We start from the raw sequence: 23,665 nt of genomic DNA on the forward strand, positions 1-23,665 counted from the left end.
CTGGCCTCCTAATGACTCTGTCTTCCACATAGCTCCAAAGCCTCCTGGGATGTGTCATGTTGCTATCCCAGGAGGCTTTGTAGAGGAAAGACATAATTCTTGCCTAGGTGAGAAAGACAGGTATCCCCTCCTTAAAAAAATTGTGACAAATTGATGAAAGGGGGACTTCAATTGATTTATATAGCCATTATTAAACAGAAAATGGATGTTCAGAAGCACAGTACTCTATAGTAGGTTAAAATTTGGAGTCCTATCATTTGCAATATGCAAACTGATTTGAGTTTTTATTTCTTTGTAGCCATTCCTCTTTAGCAAAAAGTGTCTACAGTAACGACAAAAATAAAATGCAGGCACATTGGGCGTATCCTAAGGCAGATATGCTGTTTTTAAAGGTGACAATGCACTGTGTGAATTTTGCTTAATGACTGGCCTTTTGTCCCCCTCCTGTGCGACATCCTTTGAATCTAAGGAGCCAGGTAAAAAGATTGTTGGCTGAACTTCGGCTGCATCCAGTCATATGCAGCCACTATTCTGGTTTTCTGACTGCCACCACCAGCTTGCTGCCAGCATATATTACCCTAGCAGGGGGATTCATCCAAATGAGCTGTATAGAGCAGATGGAGGGTTCTTTTAAATTTATTTGTTTTTTTTTCTTTTTGTTCATTCCGCCTACAAGTTAAATGGAAAAAATGTGTATTGACAGCTTTAAATGTGCCTCCCTTAGATTCAGGCATCCTTTCTGGTACCCAGCTGGTCTCTGCAATGTGTGCTGGGGAGTTCAGTAAATCCCCGAAGACAACATGAGGTCAATTGTTTAACTGAAAGTACTGCACAGTGGCTCAGGGTCTAAAACCTTACATATCCAGTGGAAGCACAGTGTGGGGGATGCATTTTTAAAGAAGGTTCTCTAATAAAGTATGTTCCATATATATTACATTTGGAAAGCTTCCTGCAGTTCTTCTACTATGTAATTTGTTTTTTTGCTGATACTTCTGTACTATATATCAGCAGCCTTTGTTCATAGTAAGTCACAAGGGCTGGTTTGCATGTCTCTCTTCAGTATAAATAAAATAGTTTGATTTTTGTTGGAAGTGAAAAAAAAAACACAAAATGACCTGTTCTTTTAAGAAAGAATAATAGTCCTTGCCGTTAGAAAGAAGTGTCCTTGGTTGGAGGACATGAACAGAGAAAATTCTGAGATGGGCTGAGCATATAGTCTAGTTAAAGAGGCTATTATACAAAAGCTTGAGTATCTTTAATTAGATTTAAATATAATTATGAATTTCTGTTTGCCAAATTTCCTTTTGACACATTGCACATTTAACAGGTAACTTTTGTTATCATGAAAATGATAGTGCTAATGGATTTATTTTATTCTACAGAAGAATGATTTTGTAAGTTCTCATGGTGCTTGTGGCATTTTTAATGATCTGCTTCCTTGTATAAAACCCACTTATGCATTACCTTTGTAAAGAGAAATGTCAATGGGCCAAGCCCAAACCTCAAAGGTTTGACACATACAGTACCTGTAACATACTTATTGCTGCCAGGGTGGAAAGCTTTTTATAGATGTTGTAAGGCAAACAGTGATTTGGCAAGCCAGGCTTCTGGAGCCACAGCCTAAATAAATATCAGTCCCTAGAAGGCACGTCAAGTTCTTGGCAATCTCTAATGTGCTGCAACTTAATTGACAGTTCAGGAATGGCGATAGCATTAAATACACTTTGTAAAGTTTTATTAAACTGACTTCTTTTAAACAATAACTAAAGTTCATGTACGGCTAGAGCTACATTTTTTTAGTAGCTAAATCATGCTTTAAAAATTGCTAGCATTAATCACTAGGCGTAATGATCAATCACTAAAAACATGGCACACATACCTCCCTCTTACGCAAGCAACAAGTAGCATGTAGCAATGATTAACCATGCATGAGCACCTTGTGCTTTGTGTGTGATTGATCACTACTACATGCTTCTTGTGTAGCCCACACTACAGAGAGACATTTTTTTTAGCAACCAATTGCTACACCTTTCTGTTACTCGCAAAAAACGAAAGTGTATCAAAGTGTAAAATCATATATTCATTTCAACATTATCATTTAATTATCTTTACACTACCTATTCCTGTTACTCTTAATTGATCTTGAAGTTTGTAAACTTAATTGTGAAGATTCCCACACATTTGCTTCCCTAAATTCTGTTACAGGTATTCATTATGCCCTGTGACTTGGCACTGCTGAGTCATGGATTTCAGAGCCCGCCTTCTGAACTACAGAAGAGCCGAGAGGATTGTCAAAAATAACTATTGTTTGTATTGCTGTTACAATGTTCATGGTATAAAATGAAAGTGTATACTGTGACCATATAATTCCTTTTTGGGGGCACATGCGTGGCTTGTAAGTTGGTGGATGCATGATCTCTCGACTTCAGTTCCCGTCTTCCCTTCTGAGACTCCTGCTACTCTTCAGCCGCATCTATCACCACAGGAGCCACACTATCCATCTCCGGATACACTCGGGCAATGCATGGGTAAGATTGGGTATCAAAACATATTTTCGCTTCCTACTTAGGCCACAATCCCGGCCTCGAGTAATCGGGGGGACCCGCCGGAGCTCACTGATCTCTTTACAGCAGCAGATGGGCCATCTACAAAAAAGACCCCAACCCCCCTGCCAGAACCCAATGCAACAGTGACTGTAGAGGTCCTAGATTTTAAACTACTTACCCTGCTACAAGATTTAACCCACAACATCACCAAAGAAGTGGGGAAAATAGCACACAAGCCTAGGGGTGAAATCACTCAACTGGGGGAATGTACTGATATCCTGGAAAATAAGTCTAATGAACTGGTGCAATACATGCATATTCTGGAAGAAGATAATGCTGCTCTTAAGCACACAGTCACACAAATCCAAATGCAACAAGAAGACTTAAAGAACAGGGAATGCCGCCAAAACCTGTGGATTCGTGGAGTTCCTAAATCCATAAATGACAAGAAACTGCGCTCCTTTTAATTTGGATCTTTTTGTCACCTTAGCCCCTCATATTCCGGACATAGATTGGCGTCTGGATCAGGCTCACAGGTCTTTAGCCACCACCAGGCGCAAATCCTAGACACATCATTGTCCGTTTCCATCATTATGAGAGTAAAGAGAAACTCACTTCAGCAACACACAACAAATCTTGTATTGATTTTAAAGTCGTCAAATTTTTTGTAATTTGTCACCTATCACCTTGGCAAAACAACGAAGTCTATGCCCTGTTACTACCCATCTACAAAATCACCAGATAACCTATCACTGGGATTTCCCCTTGCGGTTGTCTGCCTCCAAAGATGGGATACAGTATTCTATGCGGGATCTTCAAGAAAGCGAGGCCTTCATTCACAATCTGGGCCTTCCACCACTCTCTGAAGAAGACCTTCAACTCCCCCCACCAACATCACAACCACTTTCTGCCCCTGGAAAAATCTGGACCCTTGTGTGACAGAGATTGCAGAAAGCTTCCTCCACTCCTCAACGTGCTACTCATCCCAGATACCCCACCTGACAACTTCATCCTGATTAACGTGCAGTTCTACATTTTACATGAATGACTTACCTTCATAGGATATAGACTCTAGTCTCAAGATTTTATCCCCTTACCCATGGGAGTATCACCAACGTCTGCATTACAATAATCTGTTTGGTTGTTTCCATCTTATTTGCTTTATCTCCACAATTTCGGGGAGACGGGGCCTAAATGCCAGTTCTTGCAGGCCACCTTGCTCATCGCCACTGTCCTAGACACCGGCCTTAGACTCCTGAGGGTCATGTTCTCCTCAGGTCTCTCAATAGTGTTGTTGTTTTTTTATTTTTTAGGTCATTTTTTGACCTGCTTTAGATTTTGCATCTCATTTCAATTATTGCAGTTTCCAACTTCTCAAGTGTTTATATATTACTGACTCTTTTTTCTTATACACCATTGACATTGCTTTTTACCCCTATTAAATGGATAATGTTTGCATTACCTACATGTTTTGAGATATGGCTTTAAGAATAATTTGTTGTAATGTGAGGGGCTTGATCTCTATTCATAAGAGATGGCTTGCTTTGAAGGTGTTCAGGTCTTCTAATACAGATGTGGTCATGATTCAGATACTCATTTCCGAGCAGGGGGATCTTTTAAATTTGCCTCTAAATATTTCCCTACTGCATTCTGGAAAAGCAGGCGGAGCAATTTTAATTAGGCTCTCATGCTCTTTTCTAGATCCTCACGGTCGGTTTGTCCTCCTGAGCTGTGATCTCTCAGGGCAGATCGGGTTTCTCATAGAAGTTTTTGAGAGAATGGAATCTTTTTACAGCCCTTTATGATCATAGGTGGGGATTTTAATATTTGCATGTCCCGACCAAGGATAGAGGTTCTCCTTTTTAAACTACCCTCTCCACACATACCCACAGGTTATCCACCTCCTTTCGCAAACTTATTAGATCTGACAACCTTTTTGACTCATGGAGGATTAAACATCTTACCCATAAACAATATACATTCTACTCACCTTCACACAAACTATATTCTAGATTAGATCATTTCTTTGTGACAGCACCTCTTTTAACACACTTAGCAGCTTCGGAAATCAATCATATTACTTGGTCTCATCATGCGCCTATAGTTTTGGATTTTACCCTGTCTGTACCGACCACAAAAACTTGTCATTGGCATCTTGAAGAATCTCTTTCACGGATTCCCACTATTAAAGACCAACTATATCAGAAATTGTCTTGAGTTTTTTCAACTTAATCAGGGCACAGTATCTGGGACTTCCACTCTGTGGGAAGCCCATAAGGCTTTTTTTTAGGGGTGAATGTATTTCTGCTGCTTCGCGTATGATACGTGATACTAATCTCCAAAGACCAACACTTCTTACCCAACTGCGCTCGGCGGAGACTCATCTACTCCTTTTTCTCAGTGTGAAACGTCTATGTGCTGTTGTGTCTCTATGCAACCGTATCAAGTCATTGCATATGGATAAGATCTTGAAATCCTTGCTATGGGCTAGACAGAAGTTTTATAACAAACCCCACAAAATGCTAGTCCGTAGGCTTAAACTTTGCCCTTCCCTTTTCATACCTGACTTCTTACATCAACCAAATAGCACTCCTACCTATTGTCCCCATACCATGTCCAAAGTTTTGGTGATTTTTATCATAAACTTTATATCCGTGAGCAGCTGGGACTAGTGATCATCGGAAGGCGTGCCTTTGATCTCATACTGTAGATCTACATCTACAAGGCTATAGGCACAGGAGTTCCCAGGCACATTCACATATCAAGAAATATACAGAGATAAACAAATAAAACGTACATATGCTACTGTTTAGACACCAGTAACATTTCCTGAGTATTCCCTATATCATTGCAAGTTTTCAAGTTTAGATCCACTTTAATGGTATAATACTTATTTTTATGAAAAGGAGTAGTAAGAGCTAATTTTGTTTTTTGTTTTTTTGCATTGTAGGAAACCTGTGAGTCAATTATAGACTGTACCTTGGAGGAGATCAAAAATATTTCCCCTGAAAAGAAGAAGAAGCGTCTTTTTAAAAGGCAGAGGTCCCAAACCACTCCTGAACCAGAAATGGCTAGGCCTGAAGTTGGGCTTGTGATTGATGGAAGGACATTAAATGTGGTCTTTCAGGGTGGCTTAGAGGCAAAATTTTTGGAGCTGACAAAGCACTGTCGATCTGTGTTGTGCTGTCGTGCTACGCCTCTGCAAAAAAGTATGGTTGTCAAACTAGTTCGGGACAAGTTAAATGTCATGACACTTTCCATAGGTAAGTCTTTAACACTTTACCTTGAAGTAGACTGATTCTGTCATTGGTTAGCCTGAGTTAGCAGTGGGTAGAACAGGATTCCCTAAAGTGTACAATATATTTAACATGGGTTCTTTTCTACAAAAATGCATGGTTTGTGGCTTAACAAACTTATGTCCAGTCCCTCAAGGTTGCTCCATTGGTGACAGCCAAAGTGCATGCAGATAACTGAAGCAAAGTACCGAATTGTCAGTACAGCTAAAAATCCTGGAAAACAAAAATTTAAACAGGCACTTTTCAGAGTAGAAAGACAACAGACAAAAAGGGCAGACGTGTACAGTAATGTGGCAAGAGAAGACCAAGAGAAATCTTGCTATTTTGCTGAATTACAAAAAAAAATTAACAATGTTCTTACAATAAAATGTGTGAAGATTCACTTTAATTATTCATTTTATTCAGATGGAATAAGTAAGTAACATTTTATTGTGTAAATATTATCAAACCATTTAGCATATTAATCTCATTGTCTGTGCTTTGATATATATTGCATGGAGCCCAGTCCTATGCACCCTTGAGCCCACTTTAGCTATATTCTAATTTTAAGCTGCAGATGGTAACACCAATACAATGGAAACTAGCCCAACCATGTGCATCAGTCATGTAGTTACACATCGTTTGTGGTAAGATAATTCTATACAAACATAATCCATTAAATTGTAGTCTTCACTTCACAACAAGAAATATAACTCTGTTGCCACTTGTGAGACAGTGCCTGCCCTTAGATGAAATAGGGAAGCCAGCTGGTCTTTGATGTACAACCCATCTCAAATCTGCACATTTTTCTACACCAGTCTCTGCTATTTGAAGAGGCAGTGTATGATTGTAAAATAGTTTGTATCTATTTCAAAACTATATATTATAGGGTCTAAACACCATCCAACTTTTCCTTTATTCTATAAGCAAGAGAAAATATTTCAACCATTATAGCCATAAACCTTTTTCACATATTAGACTTGTAGCAATGATGGTGATACGTGTTCAATGACTGCATTCCTGTTTGTATTACACAATACTTTTTTTTAGTATTTTGAGCATCTGTCCAAAGAAATTATTTCATAGCTGACCTTTGACCCAAATTGCACAGCAGTGGTATGCAGGTACAAAAGAATTATTCATAGGAACCCCTATTCTTTTTAGCTCTATTTGCAGTTGTAAAAAAAAAAGGGACCCTTGGCCTTATGGCACTATTAAAGCAGTAGAGTTTTCATTATTCTCTTTTAAGACTAGACAAAATAATGATGAAAACAAGAAAATCAATATAACATCATGATACTAAAATCTACATGTTTTATTGATAATCATGATTTTCTAAAATGAAAATGTTCTGAGGCCAAGTACAGTGATCTGTTTCCATTATAGTAAGTAATAAGAATAAAAACGTGAAAGCATAAAACCAACATTATATTTTCATGACCCATCTGATTATTTTTTAACACAGTGTAATAAATGGCTTTAGGTAAGAAATCACACTGTTTCAAACAGTCCACAATGTGGGTTTTAATTTTTTTTTAGCAAATTACTGAACGAATGTGACCAACAAAAAATAAAAATAAAAAAAATAACAAGTAAACATACTTGAAATAGGTAATTATGCAACTTCAATCACTACTATTGTTTTCATTTCTCTAAGGTGATGGTGCCAATGATGTCAGTATGATTCAGGCTGCAGATGTTGGTATTGGCATTTCTGGTCAAGAAGGCATGCAGGTACATTGTAAAATCTTGATGTACTGTATTTTAAATCATTTATTCTATCTTTAGCATCTTGTTTGAACATTCTTTTGGGATCTTTATGTATTAGTGCATAAAATATGTTCAGTGGTATTCCTTAGCCAGGAGCTAGAGTAACCAAAACCGTTTTAATGAACTGCCAACCCCAACCCTTAATACTCCCGATATGTGCCTGCTGTACCATGTACTTGTATGAGAAAGTATCCTGTTCTCTTTGTATTGTTTCCTTTATGTGAAATCTCTGGTGACCTTGCAAGTCCCCTTGCTTTCCTATTAAAAACTGGCCACAAAAAGCAGAGGAGCACACCATGATCAGTTCTCTAGTTATGCTGGGAACTCAGCCTGCTCCCCTCCAATGATCAGACTTGTCCTAACATGCCTCTGCCACACAACCATTCACTGGGAAGCTCAGTGTGCTGCTGCTTCTCCTCCTCCTCCAAGCTCTTATGCAGCTGAGAACAGAGGGAATGTGATCACTTATAAAAAGGGAAAAAAAGGTATTTATAATTCTTCTTTTTTTTTTTTTTTTTTTTTAGATCTATAAAAAAATATTTTGCCTTTCTTTTCTGTTTTAAACTGAATGGGTTGTTTTACAAGGTGATTGTTTACAATCACTTTAACTGTCCTAGAGAAAGTCAAATTCGATTTTTGGTATTCTGAATATGCATATACTAATTTATTCCGAAAATGTCACATATTGACGCGCCTTAATTATTTTTTCCCCCAAAAGTGGTTGTCTACTTTATTCCCCCTAAAACCTTAGTAGTTAAATTATAAAGATTCTAAATGCTTGAGAAAATAGACATTTGTCCTGTAGGAACTCCCTGATTGTTTTTTTGTTATTTTGTTTTATTTTTCTTTAAGATTTTTTCTTTATTAAGTAATGCTTCAGTAGAGACAGCATGGGTGATTTACTAAAGACTGTTCACTTTACAAGGGATTTTTCACTTTACAAAGAGGTTATCCCCAGAGCTTAGTGAATATGGTAAAGATCTGCTGACTTCCATCTTTAATCATATTCAAGTTAAAATACTGTTTTTTTTCCTTGCATGTGATTGGGAATGATTTGCAAAGTGAAATTGTACCTGATTCACTAAGCTCAGGGACAAATTTTCTTTCACAGTGCAGCTTCCCTTAAAAAGCGAACTGCCTATTTGCGTTTTTTAAATCAACCCCAGTAAGTGCATAGATCAAGGTACAAAAACAGCAGAACCATTACAGCAAGTGTCCTTCCAATAAAGACTATTGCACATTTTTACATGTGTGGAGTCCATGTCATAGATTTTATCTTCTAAGTTGATTCATATAGCATAAGAAGCATATAGCTATATTCTGGGATCTTCAAACAATATAAGGTCAAGTCACCAATACTTCAGGTTTTTCATATTCTCTTTTGTGAGTGGGTAAATTGTCCGTGAATGCCAAGCAGCAGATACAATTTAAAAATACTGCTTGACCAGTGTCTAATACAATAATACAGAGTTAAGGCTCAGACAGTTCTCATTGTAAGCGCAATCATATGCTTATTAATTCAGCAAGACTAGACTTTCCTCCTAGCAATGTATTATATTTCAAATGTGCCAAAAAGGAGAGTAATTTATCCTTCATAGAAAACAGACTGTACTGTACTGCCGCTTTCCAAAATCTGCAGTGCAGCATCTCAACTTCCTTAATTCCCAAGTACTTTGTACTAAAGACACCTCACTTATCAGTAAAATATCTTGTCTTCAGTCTTGATGGTTGCTATGTGACATTATAGCTTTTAAAGGGCTAACTACTGGGGGGATGGTGCTTAAGACACTTTGCAATAAAATGGTAGTATTGCGGTTACTAGTATTTTCATTCTTCAAAAATTGAACAGGATGCTTCATTGTCTTTGTATGAGATCATAGCGTCCTATTTTTAAGTATTCTGCATAGAATTGTTGCCTAAAACTTTAAATCCACTTGAAATACTGTTATTTAAAATACATATTTTATGACTCATCTCTTGATTTCAGGCTGTGATGTCCAGTGATTTTGCAATATCTCGATTCATGCATCTCAAGAAACTATTACTTGTACATGGACATTGGTGTTACACCCGATTGGCAAAAATGGTTATCTATTTCTTCTACAAAAATGTGGTATGTTTTTTGTCTGTTGGAGCCCTTTATTTTAACGGTGAAAAGGCATGGAATCAAATCTTATTTGACCATACACCTAGGTCGTTTGACCAGTCAAATACATGAAATGAGGGTTTACTTTGCACTAAAACACATGTTTAATCGCATTGCACCAACGTGTTTTAGATACATTGCAGTTTTGAAGGCCCCTAATTCAACTGATATGAATTTGAGTACAAGAGGGTCTTCCCATTGCTGCAGCAGGTTTCAGTAATTATCGCAGAAGCATAGAAATAATTTTATCATAGACATAATTTTAGAAATAATAGATCTCATTTTATAATCTTTTTGATCACTTATGACACAGATTCCTAATACAGTCATTAACACACCCTAAAATTACCATTGGTCATCCATTATGCTGTATCGCATAACAATTTTACAATATAGATTATATTTTACATTTTGTCTCATTCTGATTTATAGAAAATGCTTTGAATGGTACATTAACTGTTACAGTCTAAATTGGCAGAAATTGTGTATTAATTGTTTGCTCAGAATATAATGATGTGACATAACAATTACCAAAACATGTCTTTTTAAATGCACTTTAAAAGGGATAGGTGAAAAACCTCTGAAATGCTTCAGTTATATTTGATGAGTTTTAGTTTTGCCGAAAAAAAAAAAAAAATATGTGTAAAAAAAAAAAAAAAAATATATATATATATATATATATATATATATATATATATATATATATATATAGTGCTGAATAGATTCAGTTTGTGGTAAAAGTAGCAGCTCTTATCAGCCAATCAGGTATTAATTTTTAAATACAATAACTGCTAGAACTTGCCATTTAATTGGTTGTTATTGACTACTATGTATTTTTTTTCTCTGCTATATATATATATATATATATATATATATATATTTTTAAATAAAGTTAAATGGCTTCACAACAAACAAATTAATCTGTTCTTAGTTTATGTGGGGCTAAGCAACATGGTCACTTGCATGCACACATTCAGATATAGCGATGGTCTTGAGCGTGTTTGGATCAAACCCACCAGGAAGCCGACACTGTGTGTATGTGCAGCTGAAATGCCTCACTGCCTATGATGCCATCAGGCGGATTGGATCTGAACATGCCTGAGCCCATCACTAATTCAAATATACCTACCTGCTTTTGCTCTGCTGCCATGCTGTTTAGACCCTAGGCGTGAAAGCCGAGCCCTGTGTAAGCCGGAGTCCAAGCTCACAAAGGGCTATGGACTCTCCTGTGAAAGCTTTATCAAGTGAGTCCATTAACATGATCCTTCATACCATGAGTATTGGGTTTTTCCTTTGTTTACCAGTGCTGAACAGAGCAACTTTGGAGATAGGAAAAGTCATTATATGCTGAAAATTAGGTGGAAAGTCACTTTGTCTTAAATGGAAAAGGTACAGGTTTAATTTAAAGTAGCTTTTCTACCTAGCCTGTAGCGCATTTTTAAGCGTAGATATTAAAATCTAAACCTAGCTTTCATATATTCATGTCCCAGAGCTCATTCCTTCTTTCTGTATGTGATGCACTCCACAACCTCTCCATATCCCTGCATTAATTTTGTTTCAATGTTGCGTTATTACCTGCAGTAAGGGTGACAGGGGTAGAAAATGTGTAAACCTTGTATAAACCAGCAGTAATTAATAAAACACACATCTCTATGCAAATCTAATTTAGTTGTGGGCGGATGTGCATCTAAACCTTGTGTGTACAGCTATAGTTAACTAACTTTACGATTGTGTATAGTTCCCCAACTCAGTGGTGCTTTCCTCACTGCCTCTCTGGGTAAGCGGTATTGATTCTTCCAGACAGAAAGGAAGTGCAAAACAGGAGCAATGAGACATTTTGAGAAAAATGTACTGTAAGAGGCATATCATACTAGCGATCCTGTTGCTGGCAATACATCACTCCATTGTCACTGCATCTTGATTCAAAGACTCCTCCTTTAGATGCTCAAAAACCATTGTGCCAATATATCATTGACCCCTGACCACTTCTTAGGAATTTTTTAAGTGGAAATATGTCAAGTTCATTAGAAAATCTATTGCACATCTTTGGAAAACCATTCAGTTAGCTATCCATGGCTGCAAGCAAAGGGGTCACTGATACATTTAAAACTATTGTAAATTTCTTGAGTAAACACTTATGCATGAATAATTTGCAAAACATAAAACCTAAGAGGACCATTGTGTTGAGAAATGGCCCAGGTTTCAGCCCGTACAGCCTTGTTTGCCTGTGAACAAAACTGCATGTAGATTGACAGCTCTCTGAAATATTTGGATTGGAGAGAAGCTTTATAAGAGACACCTGTAAGAAATTCCTTCATAATGATGTACACCTGTCTGAGACAACAAGATGAATTTCCTTATTCTTCATCTCTACAGTATGAGTAATCTCATAATATAGCTACTAATTGATTATAGCATCCATCAAATTAAGTTAGTGCTAACAATTTGCATACATAACATATTATTTATGATGCTACAGTCAACTCTCACAAACATTGTTAATATAGGAAAATGTACGAAGATGTAACATGAAATTATATTAGCTTATGTTTGTGTTGGCATCCTTTTTTTTTTTTCTTTGCTTTAACAGTTTTTTTTTTTTTTCCTTAAAATTTTAAAATGCAAATGGTACAATTTCTGCAAATCATCAAACTGAATTAATGAACTGCTCTGATGTAGCAGTCCAACATTTTTTAAATTTAAAGCAAAAAAGTGGAATAAAAGAACACCATTTGGTAAATAAAGAGATTTTAATGTGTCATTGTAATGAGAAGAAATTGTAAATAAAAAGAGATTAAAGTTTAATTTTGCATTAAAGTTTAATTCAAATATTGAATTAAAGTTTAATATATTTGTGTCTGTCTGCAACTAATACAATTGAAAAATATAATTAATCCTATAATTCATATAATTATTATATCCATTAATTTGTCAATGACTTGTGTATAAAATGAAGTTATTTCTTTTTATTTTTAATTGCAAAATTCTGAAAATATTGGCTTGTTTCTAAACCCTGAAGAAAAACAGGGTCATCATAAAAGAAAAATAGGTTTCTAGATTGAGATTCAATGCATCTTTTTTATGGATCGTGCACATTGGATTTGCAGTTAAGGCCAGATGTATGTGGGAAAAGCTTCCATGGTGCGCATGAGCATTACAAAATGCTGTTTTCCCATTAATTGTTTTTTTACTGCATTTTGGAACATTTTGTAGGTCATGAAATTTGGTCATAAGTCACAATGAAATGCTGACCAAATTTTTACCTTTTTCCCTCCTGTTTTGTTTAATGAACAAACATTAACATATTCAGGAAATAGACCAAATGCACACCAAGATTATATATATATATATGTATATATACACACAGTATCTCACAAACCTGAGTACACCCTTCACATTTTGTAAATATTTTATTATATCTTTTCATGTGACAACACTGAAGAAATTACACTTTGCTACAATGTAAGGTAGTAACTGTACAACTTGTATAGCAGTGTAAATGTGTTGTCCCCTCAAAATAACTCAACACACAGCCATTAATGTCTAAACCGCTGGCAACAAAAGTGAGCACATCCCTAAGTGACAATGTCCAAATTGGGCCCAATTAGCCCTTTTCCCTCCTCGGTGTCGTGTGACTCATTAGTGTTTCAAGGTCTCAGGTGTAAATAGGGAGCAGGTGTGTTAAGTTTGATGTTATCACTCTCACTCTCTCATACTGGTCACTGAAAGTTCAACATGGGACCTCATGGCAAAGAACTCTGAGGATCTGAAAAAAAAAAAAAAAATTGTTGCTCTACATAAAGATGGCCTAGGCTATAAGAAGATTTTAAAGACCCTGAAACTGAACTGCAGCATGGTGGCCAAGACCATACAGAGGTTTAGCAGGACAGGTTCCACTCAGGACAGGCCTCGCCATGATCGACCAAAGGAGTTGAGTGCACGTGCTCAGCGTCATATCCAGAGATTGTCTTTGGGAAATAGACATATTAGTGCTGCCAGCATTACTTCAGAGGTTGAAGGGGTGGGGGGGGTGGGGGGTCAGCCTGTCAGTGCTCAGACCATACGCCGCACTTTGCATCAAATTGGTCTGCATGGCTGTTATCCCAGAAGGAAGCCTCTTCTAAAGATGATGCAAAAAAAGCGTGCAAACAGTTTGCTGAAGACAAACAGATTAAGGACATGAATTACTGGAACCATGTCCTGTGGTCTGATGAGACCAAGATAAAACTTATTTGGTTAAGATGGTGTCAAGCGTGTGTGGCAGCAACCAGATGAGGAGTACAAAGACAAATGCATCTTGCCTACAGTCAAGCATGGTGGTGGGAGTGGATGCGTGTTGTCGGCACTGGGGAGCTACAGTTCATTGAGGGAATCAAGAATGCCAACAAATACTGTGACATACTGAAGCAGAGCATGATCCCCTCCCTTCAGAGATTGGGCCACAGGGGCAGTATTCCAACATAACCCCAAACACACCTCCAAGATGATTACTGCCTTGCTAAAGAAGCTGAGGGTAAAGGTGATGGACTGGCCAAGCATGTCTCCAGACATAATCCATATTGATTATCTGTGGAGAATCCTCAAATGGAAGGTGTAGGAGCGCAAGGTCTCTAACATCCACCAGCTTCTTGATGTTGTCACGGAGGAGTGGAAGATGACTCCAGTGGCAACCTGTGAAGCTTTGGTTAACTCCATGCCCAAGAGGGTTCAGGCAGTGTTTGAAAATAATGGTGGCCACAAAAAATATTGACACTTTGGACCCAATTTGGCGATTTTTACTTAGGGGGGGGGGGGGGGTAATCACTTTTTGTTGCCAGTGGTTTAGACAATAATGGCTGTGTTGAGTTTTTTTGAGGGGACAGCACATTTTACACTGTTATACAAGCTTTACACTCACTACTTTACATTGTAGAAAAGTGTCTTTTCTTCAGTGTTGTCACATGAAAAGATATAATCTAATATTTACAAAAATGTGAGGGGTGTACTCACTTTTGTGAGATACTGTGTATGTGTGTATATAATATGTGTGTGTGTGTGTGTGTGTGTATATATATATATATATATATAAATTCTCTAAATGTTACAGTATCCTTCTTCGATTTGATAATGAAGGTTAAAGAACACCAAAAATGCCATCATGGTGTTGTGTTGGTACCATGAGTGTCTTTTTATAACTGTTAGAAACATTAGGTTATGGTCATTGTGCAGAGGGGAAGCTGCTTGTACAGTACAACAGGGAATGCAACCATCACTGTAGTCATGACGACTACTACAGTGATTGTCAAACTTTCCTAGCAACCCATCAGATTTGGTAAGTACATACTTACATTGTGCCAAGTTGGACCAGTGTAATTATGTAATAAAGATCATTCCTGGAGTTTAGTTTTAACAATGTTAATGTTAATGTTTCTGAAAAGTGATTGAAAATACGAAGATCAGAATTGACCAGTAAACTATCATTTTTAAAAGAAGACCAGTCTTGACAGCTGCAGTATTTCTGTTAGTATTAAGGCCCGTACACACGTACCGATCGTCGGCATACAAACGTCGGTGGACGAAGGATCTGCCGATTGTACGCGTGTTAGTATGGTGCCTCCGACAGATGTCTGCGCACAATCCGCGGACAAAAGTCTTTCGTGCAAACATGAAAATATTTGTATGCCGACACCAGAACGGACGATTGTTCGCCTGTCAGTACACAATTCGGCCGACAGACCGCAGATTTGCAAGACTGGGCATGCTCAGAAAATAGAAAACACAGGGAAAGTTAACCATTACATGACATCACTTCTGCAGTCGGCGGACAAAATTCTTGTGCTGTCCTTGTGCTGTCTTTGCACTTTTCAGCAGACACCGACATCCCGGGGAGAAAAGAGGAACATTTGTAAGCCGACCATCGGTACGTGTGTACGGGGCTTTAGTGTTGAGCGAACACGGACTGTATTATTCGTGTTCGTACCGAATAATTGGATTTTTGTTACCCGAACACGGACACGGACACTTTACTGTATGTTCGGGTAAAAAATCAGTGTTCGGTCGTTTTATTTCCGGGTTTTGCATGTTTTGGCGCTCTTTTCATGGCGGGCTTTCAACAGCCAATCAACAATCGTTTAACTGGTGTGCCTTAAGCTATCCCAGCCATGCCTGCAAATGTATGAGTAGCTGTGATTGGCCGTCTGAAGCATGTGACCAAGTCTTTATAAGTTTGAGGCAGCCGCAGCGGCGTCATTCTGCTGCTTAGCTCAGGGACAGAGCACACATACGTGCTGGCTGCTGATTAGGGAAAGACAGGCAGGGAAAACGAATTGGTGTCCGGATAGAATTTAGGGTCAGGTCGGAGTGTTTAGGCAGGGCAAGTTGTAGGCATTTTAGGGATAGAGTCTGCTGAATTATAGGGTCAGTGTGTTCTACAAACTACAATCGATATTGCTGTGTGGTGTGGGATAGGAGATAGGCAGGTGTCAGTGATCCACATCCATTTTTCTGTGTGTGGGCTGCAGTGAACACAATCTTTTTGGGGTGCAGTGAACATAATCCTTTTGGGGTGCAGTGAACAAAATCTTTGTGGGGTACAGTGAACACAATCTTTGTGGGGTGCAGTGAAGACAATCCTTGTGGGTGCAGTGAAGACAATCCTTGTGGGGTACAGTGAACACAATCTTTGTGGGGTGCAGTGATGACAATCCTTTTGGGGTGCAGTGAACACAATCTTTGTGGGGTGCAGTGAACAAAATCTTTGTGGGGTACAGTGAACACAATCTTTGTGGGGTACAGTGAACAAAATCTTTGTGGGGTACAGTGAACAAAATCTTTGTGGGGTACAGTGAACACAATCTTTGTGGGGTGCAGTGAAGACAATCCTTGTGGGGTGCAGTGAAGACAATCCTTGTGGGGTGCAGTGAACAAAATCTTTGGGGGGTATAGTGAACACAATCTTTGTGGGGTACAGTGAACACAATCTTTGTGGGGTGCAGTGAAGACAATCCTTGTGGGGTGCAGTAAACAAAATCTTTGGGGGGTACAGTGAACACAATCTTTGTGGGGTACAGTGAACACAATCTTTGTGGGGTGCAGTGAAGACAATCCTTTTGGAGTGCAGTGAAGACAATCCTTTTGGGGTGCAGTGAACACAATAGTTGTGGGGTGCAGTGAACAAAATCGTTGTGGGGTACAGTGAACACAATCTTTGTGGGGTACAGTGAACACAATCTTTGTGGGGTGCAGTGAAGACAATCCTTGTGGGGTGCAGTGAACAAAATCTTTGGGGGGTACAGTGACCACAATCTTTGTGGGGTGCAGTGAAGACAATCCTTGTGGGGTACAGTGAACACAATCTTTGTGGGGTGCAGTGAAGACAATCCTTTTGGGGTGCAGTGAACACAATCTTTTGTGGGGTGCAGTGAACAAAATCTTTGTGGGGTACAGTGAACACAATCCTTGTGGGGTACAGTGAACACAATCTTTGTGGGGTGCAGTGAAGACAATCCTTGTGGGGTGCAGTGAAGACAATCCTTGTGGGGTGCAGTGAACAAAATCTTTGGGGGGTACAGTGAACACAATCTTTGGGGGGTACAGTGAACACAATCTTTGTGGGGTACAGTGAACACAATCCTTGTGGGGTGCAGTGAACACAATCCTTGTGGGGTGCAGTGAAGACAATCCTTGTGGGGTGCAGTGAACAAAATCTTTGGGGGGTACAGTGAACACAATCTTTGTGGGGTACAGTGAACACAATCTTTGTGGGGTGCAGTGAAGACAATCCTTGTGGGGTACAGTGAACACAATCTTTGTGGGGTGCAGTGAAGACAATCCTTTTGGGGTGCAGTGAACACAATCTTTGTGGGGTGCAGTGAACAAAATCTTTGTGGGGTACAGTGAACACAATCTTTGTGGGGTACAGTGAACACAATCTTTGTGGGGTGCAGTGAAGACAATCCTTTTGTGGTGCAGTGAAGACAATCCTTTTGTGGTGCAGTGAAGACAATCCTTGTGGGGTGCAGTGAAGACAATCCTTGTGGGGTACAGTGAACACAATCTTTGTGGGGTACAGTGAACACAATCTTTGTGGGGTGCAGTGAAGACAATCCTTTTGGGGTACAGTGAACACAATCTTTGTGGGGTGCAGTGAAGACAATCCTTGTGGGGTGCAGTGAAGACAATCCTTGTGGGGTGCAGTGAACAAAATCTTTGGGGGGTACAGTGAGCACAATCTTTGTGGGGTACAGTGAACACAATCTTTGTGGGGTGCAGTGAAGACAATCCTTTTGGGGTGCAGTGAACACAATCTTTGTGGGGTACAGTGAACACAATCTTTGTGGGGTGCAGTGAAGACAATCCTTGTGGGGTGCAGTGAAGACAATCCTTGTGGGGTACAGTGAACACAATCTTTGTGGGGTGCAGTGAAGACAATCCTTTTGGGGTACAGTGAACACAATCTTTGTGGGGTGCATTGAAGACAATCCTTGTGGGGTGCAGTGAAGACAATCCTTGTGGGGTGCAGTGAACAAAATCTTTGGGGGGTACAGTGAGCACAATCTTTGTGGGGTACAGTGAACACAATCTTTGTGGGGTGCAGTGAAGACAATCCTTTTGGGGTGCAGTGAACACAATCTTTGTGGGGTACAGTGAACACAATCTTTGTGGGGTGCAGTGAAGACAATCCTTGTGGGGTGCAGTGAAGACAATCCTTGTGGGGTACAGTGAACACAATCTTTGTGGGGTGCAGTGAAGACAATCCTTTTGGGGTGCAGTGAACACAATCTTTGTGGGGTACAGTGAACACAATCTTTGTGGGGTGCAGTGAAGACAATCCTTGTGGGGTGCAGTGAAGACAATCCTTGTGGGGTGCAGTGAAGACAATCCTTGTGGGGTGCAGTGAACAAAATCTTTGTGGGGTACAGTGAACACAATCTTTGTGGGGTGCAGTGAACAAAATCTTTGGGGGGTACAGTGAACACAATCTTTGTGGATTACAGTGAACACAATCTTTGTGGGGTGCAGTGAAGACAATCCTTTTGGGGTGCAGTGAACACAATCTTTGTGGGGTACAGTGAACACAATCTCATACTTCTGAAGATTTGAGGGTGCTGCCTGTTCCATACTCCTCCTCCTCCTCCATCCTTTTAGGTGTACAAACAACAGTAATTGGGGCCTAGTGTGCTTCTGTACGTGTGAGATACATACACTTTTTTTGATCATATTTCCTATTCCGCTATTCAATAAAAACCTTTGGGGATCAATTAAATTGCGGAATAGTCTGTGTCGGTACGTGTGAGATCCACCTTTCCAAGTTTTTGGGGTTCATCTCATACTTCTGAAGCTTTGAGGGTGCTGCCTGTTCCATACTCCTCCTCCTCCTCCTCCATCCTTTTAGGTGTACAAACAATAGTAATTGGGGCCTAGTGTGCTTCTGTACGTGTGAGATACATACACTTTTTTTGATCATATTTCCTATTCCGCTATTCAATAAAAACCTTTGGGGATCAATTAAATTGCGGAATAGTCTGTGTCGGTACGTGTGAGATCCACCTTTCCAAGTTTTTGGGGTTCATCTCATACTTCTGAAGCTTTGAGGGTGCTGCCTGTTCCATACTCCTCCTCCTCCTCCTCCTCCATCCTTTTAGGTGTACAAACAATAGTAATTGGGGCCTAGTGTGCTTCTGTACGTGTGAGATACATACTTTTTTTGATCATATTTCCTATTCCGCTATTCAATAAAAACCTTTGGGGATCAATTAAATTGCGGAATAGTCTGTGTCGGTACGTGTGAGATCCACCTTTCCAAGTTTTTGGGGTTCATCTCATACTTCTGAAGCTTTGAGGGTGCTGCCTGTTCCATACTCCTCCTCCTCCTCCATCCTTTTAGGTGTACAAACAATAGTAATTGGGGCCTAGTGTGCTTCTGTACGTGTGAGATACATACACTTTTTTTGATCATATTTCCTATTCCGCTATTCAATAAAAACCTTTGGGGATCAATTAAATTGCGGAATAGTCTGTGTCGGTACGTGTGAGATCCACCTTTCCAAGTTTTTGAGGTTCATCTCATACTTCTGAAGATTTGAGGGTGCTGCCTGTTCCATACTCCTCCTCCTCCTCATCCATCCTTTTAGGTGTACAAACAATAGTAATTGGGGCCTAGTGTGCTTCTGTACGTGTGAGATACATACACTTTTTTTGATCATATTTCCCATTCCGCTATTCAATAAAAACCTTTGGGGATCAATTAAATTGTGGAATAGTCTGTGTCGGTACGTGTGAGATCCACCTTTCCAAGTTTTTGAGGTTCATCTCATACTTCTGAAGATTTGAGGGTGCTGCCTGTTCCATACTCCTCTTCCTCATCCTCCCTTTAGGGTAGGAAAAAATTTAATCGGGCCTAGTCTGTGTTTGTACGTGTGAGATACACAGTTTTTTATGCTATTCCGCTATTCAATACACACCCTTTTGGTGTAAAAAACATTAAATTGCGGCATAGTTTGCATATTTGACTGTGAGATACACCCGTGCGATACTGTTGTTCTTTTGTTCTGCTATTCAATGAAGACCTTTCTAGGGCAAAATCTTAAATTTCAGAAATATGAGGAGAGCGTCAAATAGGGGCCGTGGCCGGGGTCGTGGTGCTGCTGCTAGAGCTCCTGTTGCAAGGAGAGGACGTGGTCGATCTGTGCCAGCTACACGCACAAGTGAAACACCTTCCTCAAGTGTGAGTAGGCGACAGAACCTGCAGCAGTATTTGGTAGGGCATCATACGCCTCTAGAAGTGATGAGGCCAGAACACAGAGAGGCGATAGTAGATTGGTTTGCTGCTGACAGTGCCTCCAGTTCCTTCACATTGTCTCCCACCCAGTCTACTACAGAAAGGTCAGAGTTGGCACCTGCAGCCAATGTCCAACCGTCTTTCACCTCACCCCCTTGCAAATCAGGCAAGCAGTCTGAACCCCAAGCCATACAGCAGTCTCTTATTCTTTTTGAGGACTCTGTCAGCAGGGTTTCCCAGGGCCATCCACCTAGCCCTGCCCCAGAAGTGGAAGAGATTGAGTGCAGCGATGCCCAACCACTTATTTCTCAAGATGAGTACATGGAAGGACCATCACAGCACGTCTCCGATGATGACGAAACGCAGGTGCCAACTGCTGCGGCGTTCAGCATTGTGGAGACCGACAGGGAGGGCAGGGGTGAAGACTGGGTGGAAGATGATGTGGAGGACGATGAGGTCCTCGACCCCACATGGAATGAAGGTCATGCAGGTGACCTGAGTATTTTGGAGGAAGAGGCGGTGGTCGCACAGAGCCACCAGCACAGCTGAAGAGGGAGCAGGGTGCAGAAGCGGAGCGGCCGTGCCCTAGACACTACGCCTGCTACTGCCCAACGCAGCAAGGGAACGAGCGCACCAAAGTCAGCTCAAAAGAGTTCTCTAGCGTGGAAGTTCTTTAGAAAATGTGCTGATGACAGGACACGAGTGGTTTGCACCCTGTGCAATCAGAGCCTGAAGTGAGGCATAAACCTTCTCAACCTGAGCACAACCTGCATGATCAGGCATCTAAGTGCAAAGCACGAGCTGCAGTGGAGTACACACCTTCAAAGCCAAAAAACGTCTCTGGCTCATCCTGCTTCCTCTTCTGCTGCAGTCTCGGCCGCTCCAGCCACCTCTGTAGTCATACCGGCACCTGCCACCCCGCAAACAGACGATCTGTCAGCAACACCACCACCTGGGTCACCAACAACCATCTCCACAATGTCCCGTGGAAGTGTTCAGCTTTCCATCTCCCAAACACTTCAGAGGAAGAGGAAGTACCCCCCTACCCACCCGCGATCCCTGGCCCTGAATGCCAGCATTTCACAATTATTGGCCTTTGAAATGCCGACATAAGCTTTTTAAAACTGGGCGTCTCCACCAGACGGAATGACAGCGCCTCAAGGACAACGTACCGTCCTTAATTCACTCACTGGAGCGCGATCGCAAGATGCACGAGTACAAGCGCACGCTGGTAGATGCGATGCTGCTGGCATTCCCATCTGACAGCGAGGCCACAGTGGAAGCACAAGGCAGAGGAGGAGGAGGAGGAGGTCGCCAACGCAACCAGGGCACCGCCAGCACCTCAGAAGGCAGGGTTAGCATGGCCGAAATGTGGAAAAGCTTTGTCAGCACGCCACAACAAACAGCAGCACCAGCAGCTCAGATGGAACGTCTTAGCAGGAGGCAGCATTTTACCAACATGGTGGAGCAGTATGTGTGCACACGCCTACATGTAGTTAATGAGGGGTCTGCCCCCTTCAACTTCTGGGTCTCCAAATTGGGCACATGGCCTGAGCTTGCCCTTTACGCCATGGAGGTGCTGGCGTGCCCTGCAGCCAGTGTATTATCTGAACGGGTATTTAGCACGGCTGGGGGCGTTATAACAGACAAGCGCAGCCGCCTGTCCAGAGACAATGTGGACAAGCTCACGTTCATTAAAATGAACCAGGCATGGATCCCACGGGACTTTTCCGTACCTTGTGCAGAATAGCAATGGATACCGACCTTACCCACCCATTGTTCCATTTTTGCTCTTTCTCACTCTTTTGGGGTGTACCCTCATTTAAAATTTGTGAAAAGAAGCAGTGTTGGCTACCTCGTCCTCCTCCTCAGGGCCAGATTAACGTAGGGGCTATTGGAGCTGCAGCTCCAGGCCCCTACCTTTTTATATAGGCCCTGGGTTGGCCATATTCACTGTGACCGCTCTTCTGTCACTTGTAAACACAGAAGTCTGGCTTCTATGCTCGCTTCCCCAGGCAGCACCCTCAGAACCTCCCCACACAGCGCGAAGGCCTGACAAGGAGGGACAGTTGCCGATGCATGGATGTGTTTATGGGCTTCAGAGACAGCATCCCATGTTGAATTAGGCATGCATGGCTGCACCCTTCCTCCTCTGGGTGCATGCCAAGGCACGGCCCTTAAGGCCCTTCAAAATCCTCAGCACCAAGACCATGATGCTCTTAATCCGGCCCTGGTCCTCCTCCACCGCCGCTTCCACCTACACCGCCCATAGGTGTGCGCAGCCTATTGCATTAGGGTGTGCACCCCAAAGTTGAAATACACATGCATGTGTTTGCCTACATGTACATGGCCCCGATACATTACTCTCCCTGCTGGCAAAGAGAAATAGAGCAGAGCAGGTCCGAGGGGGATCTTTCCCATCTCCTCACTGGCAAACAGAGCGATAATGCTATGTGCCCTAGGTGATTAGGGTGTGCCCAGGTACACCCGGCACACCCTGTGCGCACGCCTATGACACCGCCACATCCACCACCACCTCAACCTCCCTCCTACTCCATATGGGCCTCGTCCTTCAGAGATGAAGAACATTGTTTTATTTTTCTGTTTTTTTTTTGTTGTTTTAAGTTATTTCCCTATCCACATTTGTTTGCAGAGCACTTGCCATGCTCTTAACTACGTTTTGCTGCCATTTGCAGCACTCTAGCCCTTTCCATTGGTGTTTTAGAGCCATTTTAGTGCCTTAAAGTTCGGGTCCCCATTGACTTCAATGGGGTTCAGTGTCCGGGAAAAGTTCGGTAAAAGTCCGGGACACGGACCCGGACTTTTTTTTAAAGTTCGGCCGAACCCGTCGAACACGGACATCTAGGTGTCCGCTCAACCCTAGTTAGTATGTTACTTTTTTTTGCATGTGTGAAAGTGTGCACATTCATGAGCTCAGGAACACAGTGTAACAAATGCAGCCAGGGACAGCATAGGATTTGCAACCACCACTTTCACAGTCTACTTCCCTTATTTCATGCTGCAGTTTACCTACAGCTTTCCCCTTTCAATGGCGCTGTACTTGTCATGTATCAGTGCTATAAACATCTCTGTGGTTAGAGACTGACATCTAATGGAAAGAGGACAAACTGCATGTTTTACTGCAGCCAGTCAATTCTCTCAAATGCTA

At 41.0% G+C, this 23,665-nt stretch overlaps 1 protein-coding gene across 1 annotated transcript in view; it reads left to right on the forward strand.

Moving 5' to 3' along the window:
- The window catches only part of ATP10B (ATPase phospholipid transporting 10B (putative)), a 147,604-nt gene that overhangs the window by 114,091 nt on the left and 9,848 nt on the right, over positions 1–23,665 (forward strand). The window contains exons 14-16 of the mRNA XM_082257175.1: positions 5,497–5,809; positions 7,479–7,555; positions 9,579–9,704. Of these exons, the coding sequence (XP_082113301.1) occupies positions 5,497–5,809; positions 7,479–7,555; positions 9,579–9,704 (516 nt within the window). The remainder of the gene's footprint in view (positions 1–5,496; positions 5,810–7,478; positions 7,556–9,578; positions 9,705–23,665) is intronic.

Source organism: Pelophylax lessonae (genome assembly GCF_965119305.1).
Source record: "Pelophylax lessonae genome assembly, chromosome: 4".
In the NCBI taxonomy this organism is placed as follows: Eukaryota; Metazoa; Chordata; class Amphibia; order Anura; family Ranidae; genus Pelophylax; species Pelophylax lessonae.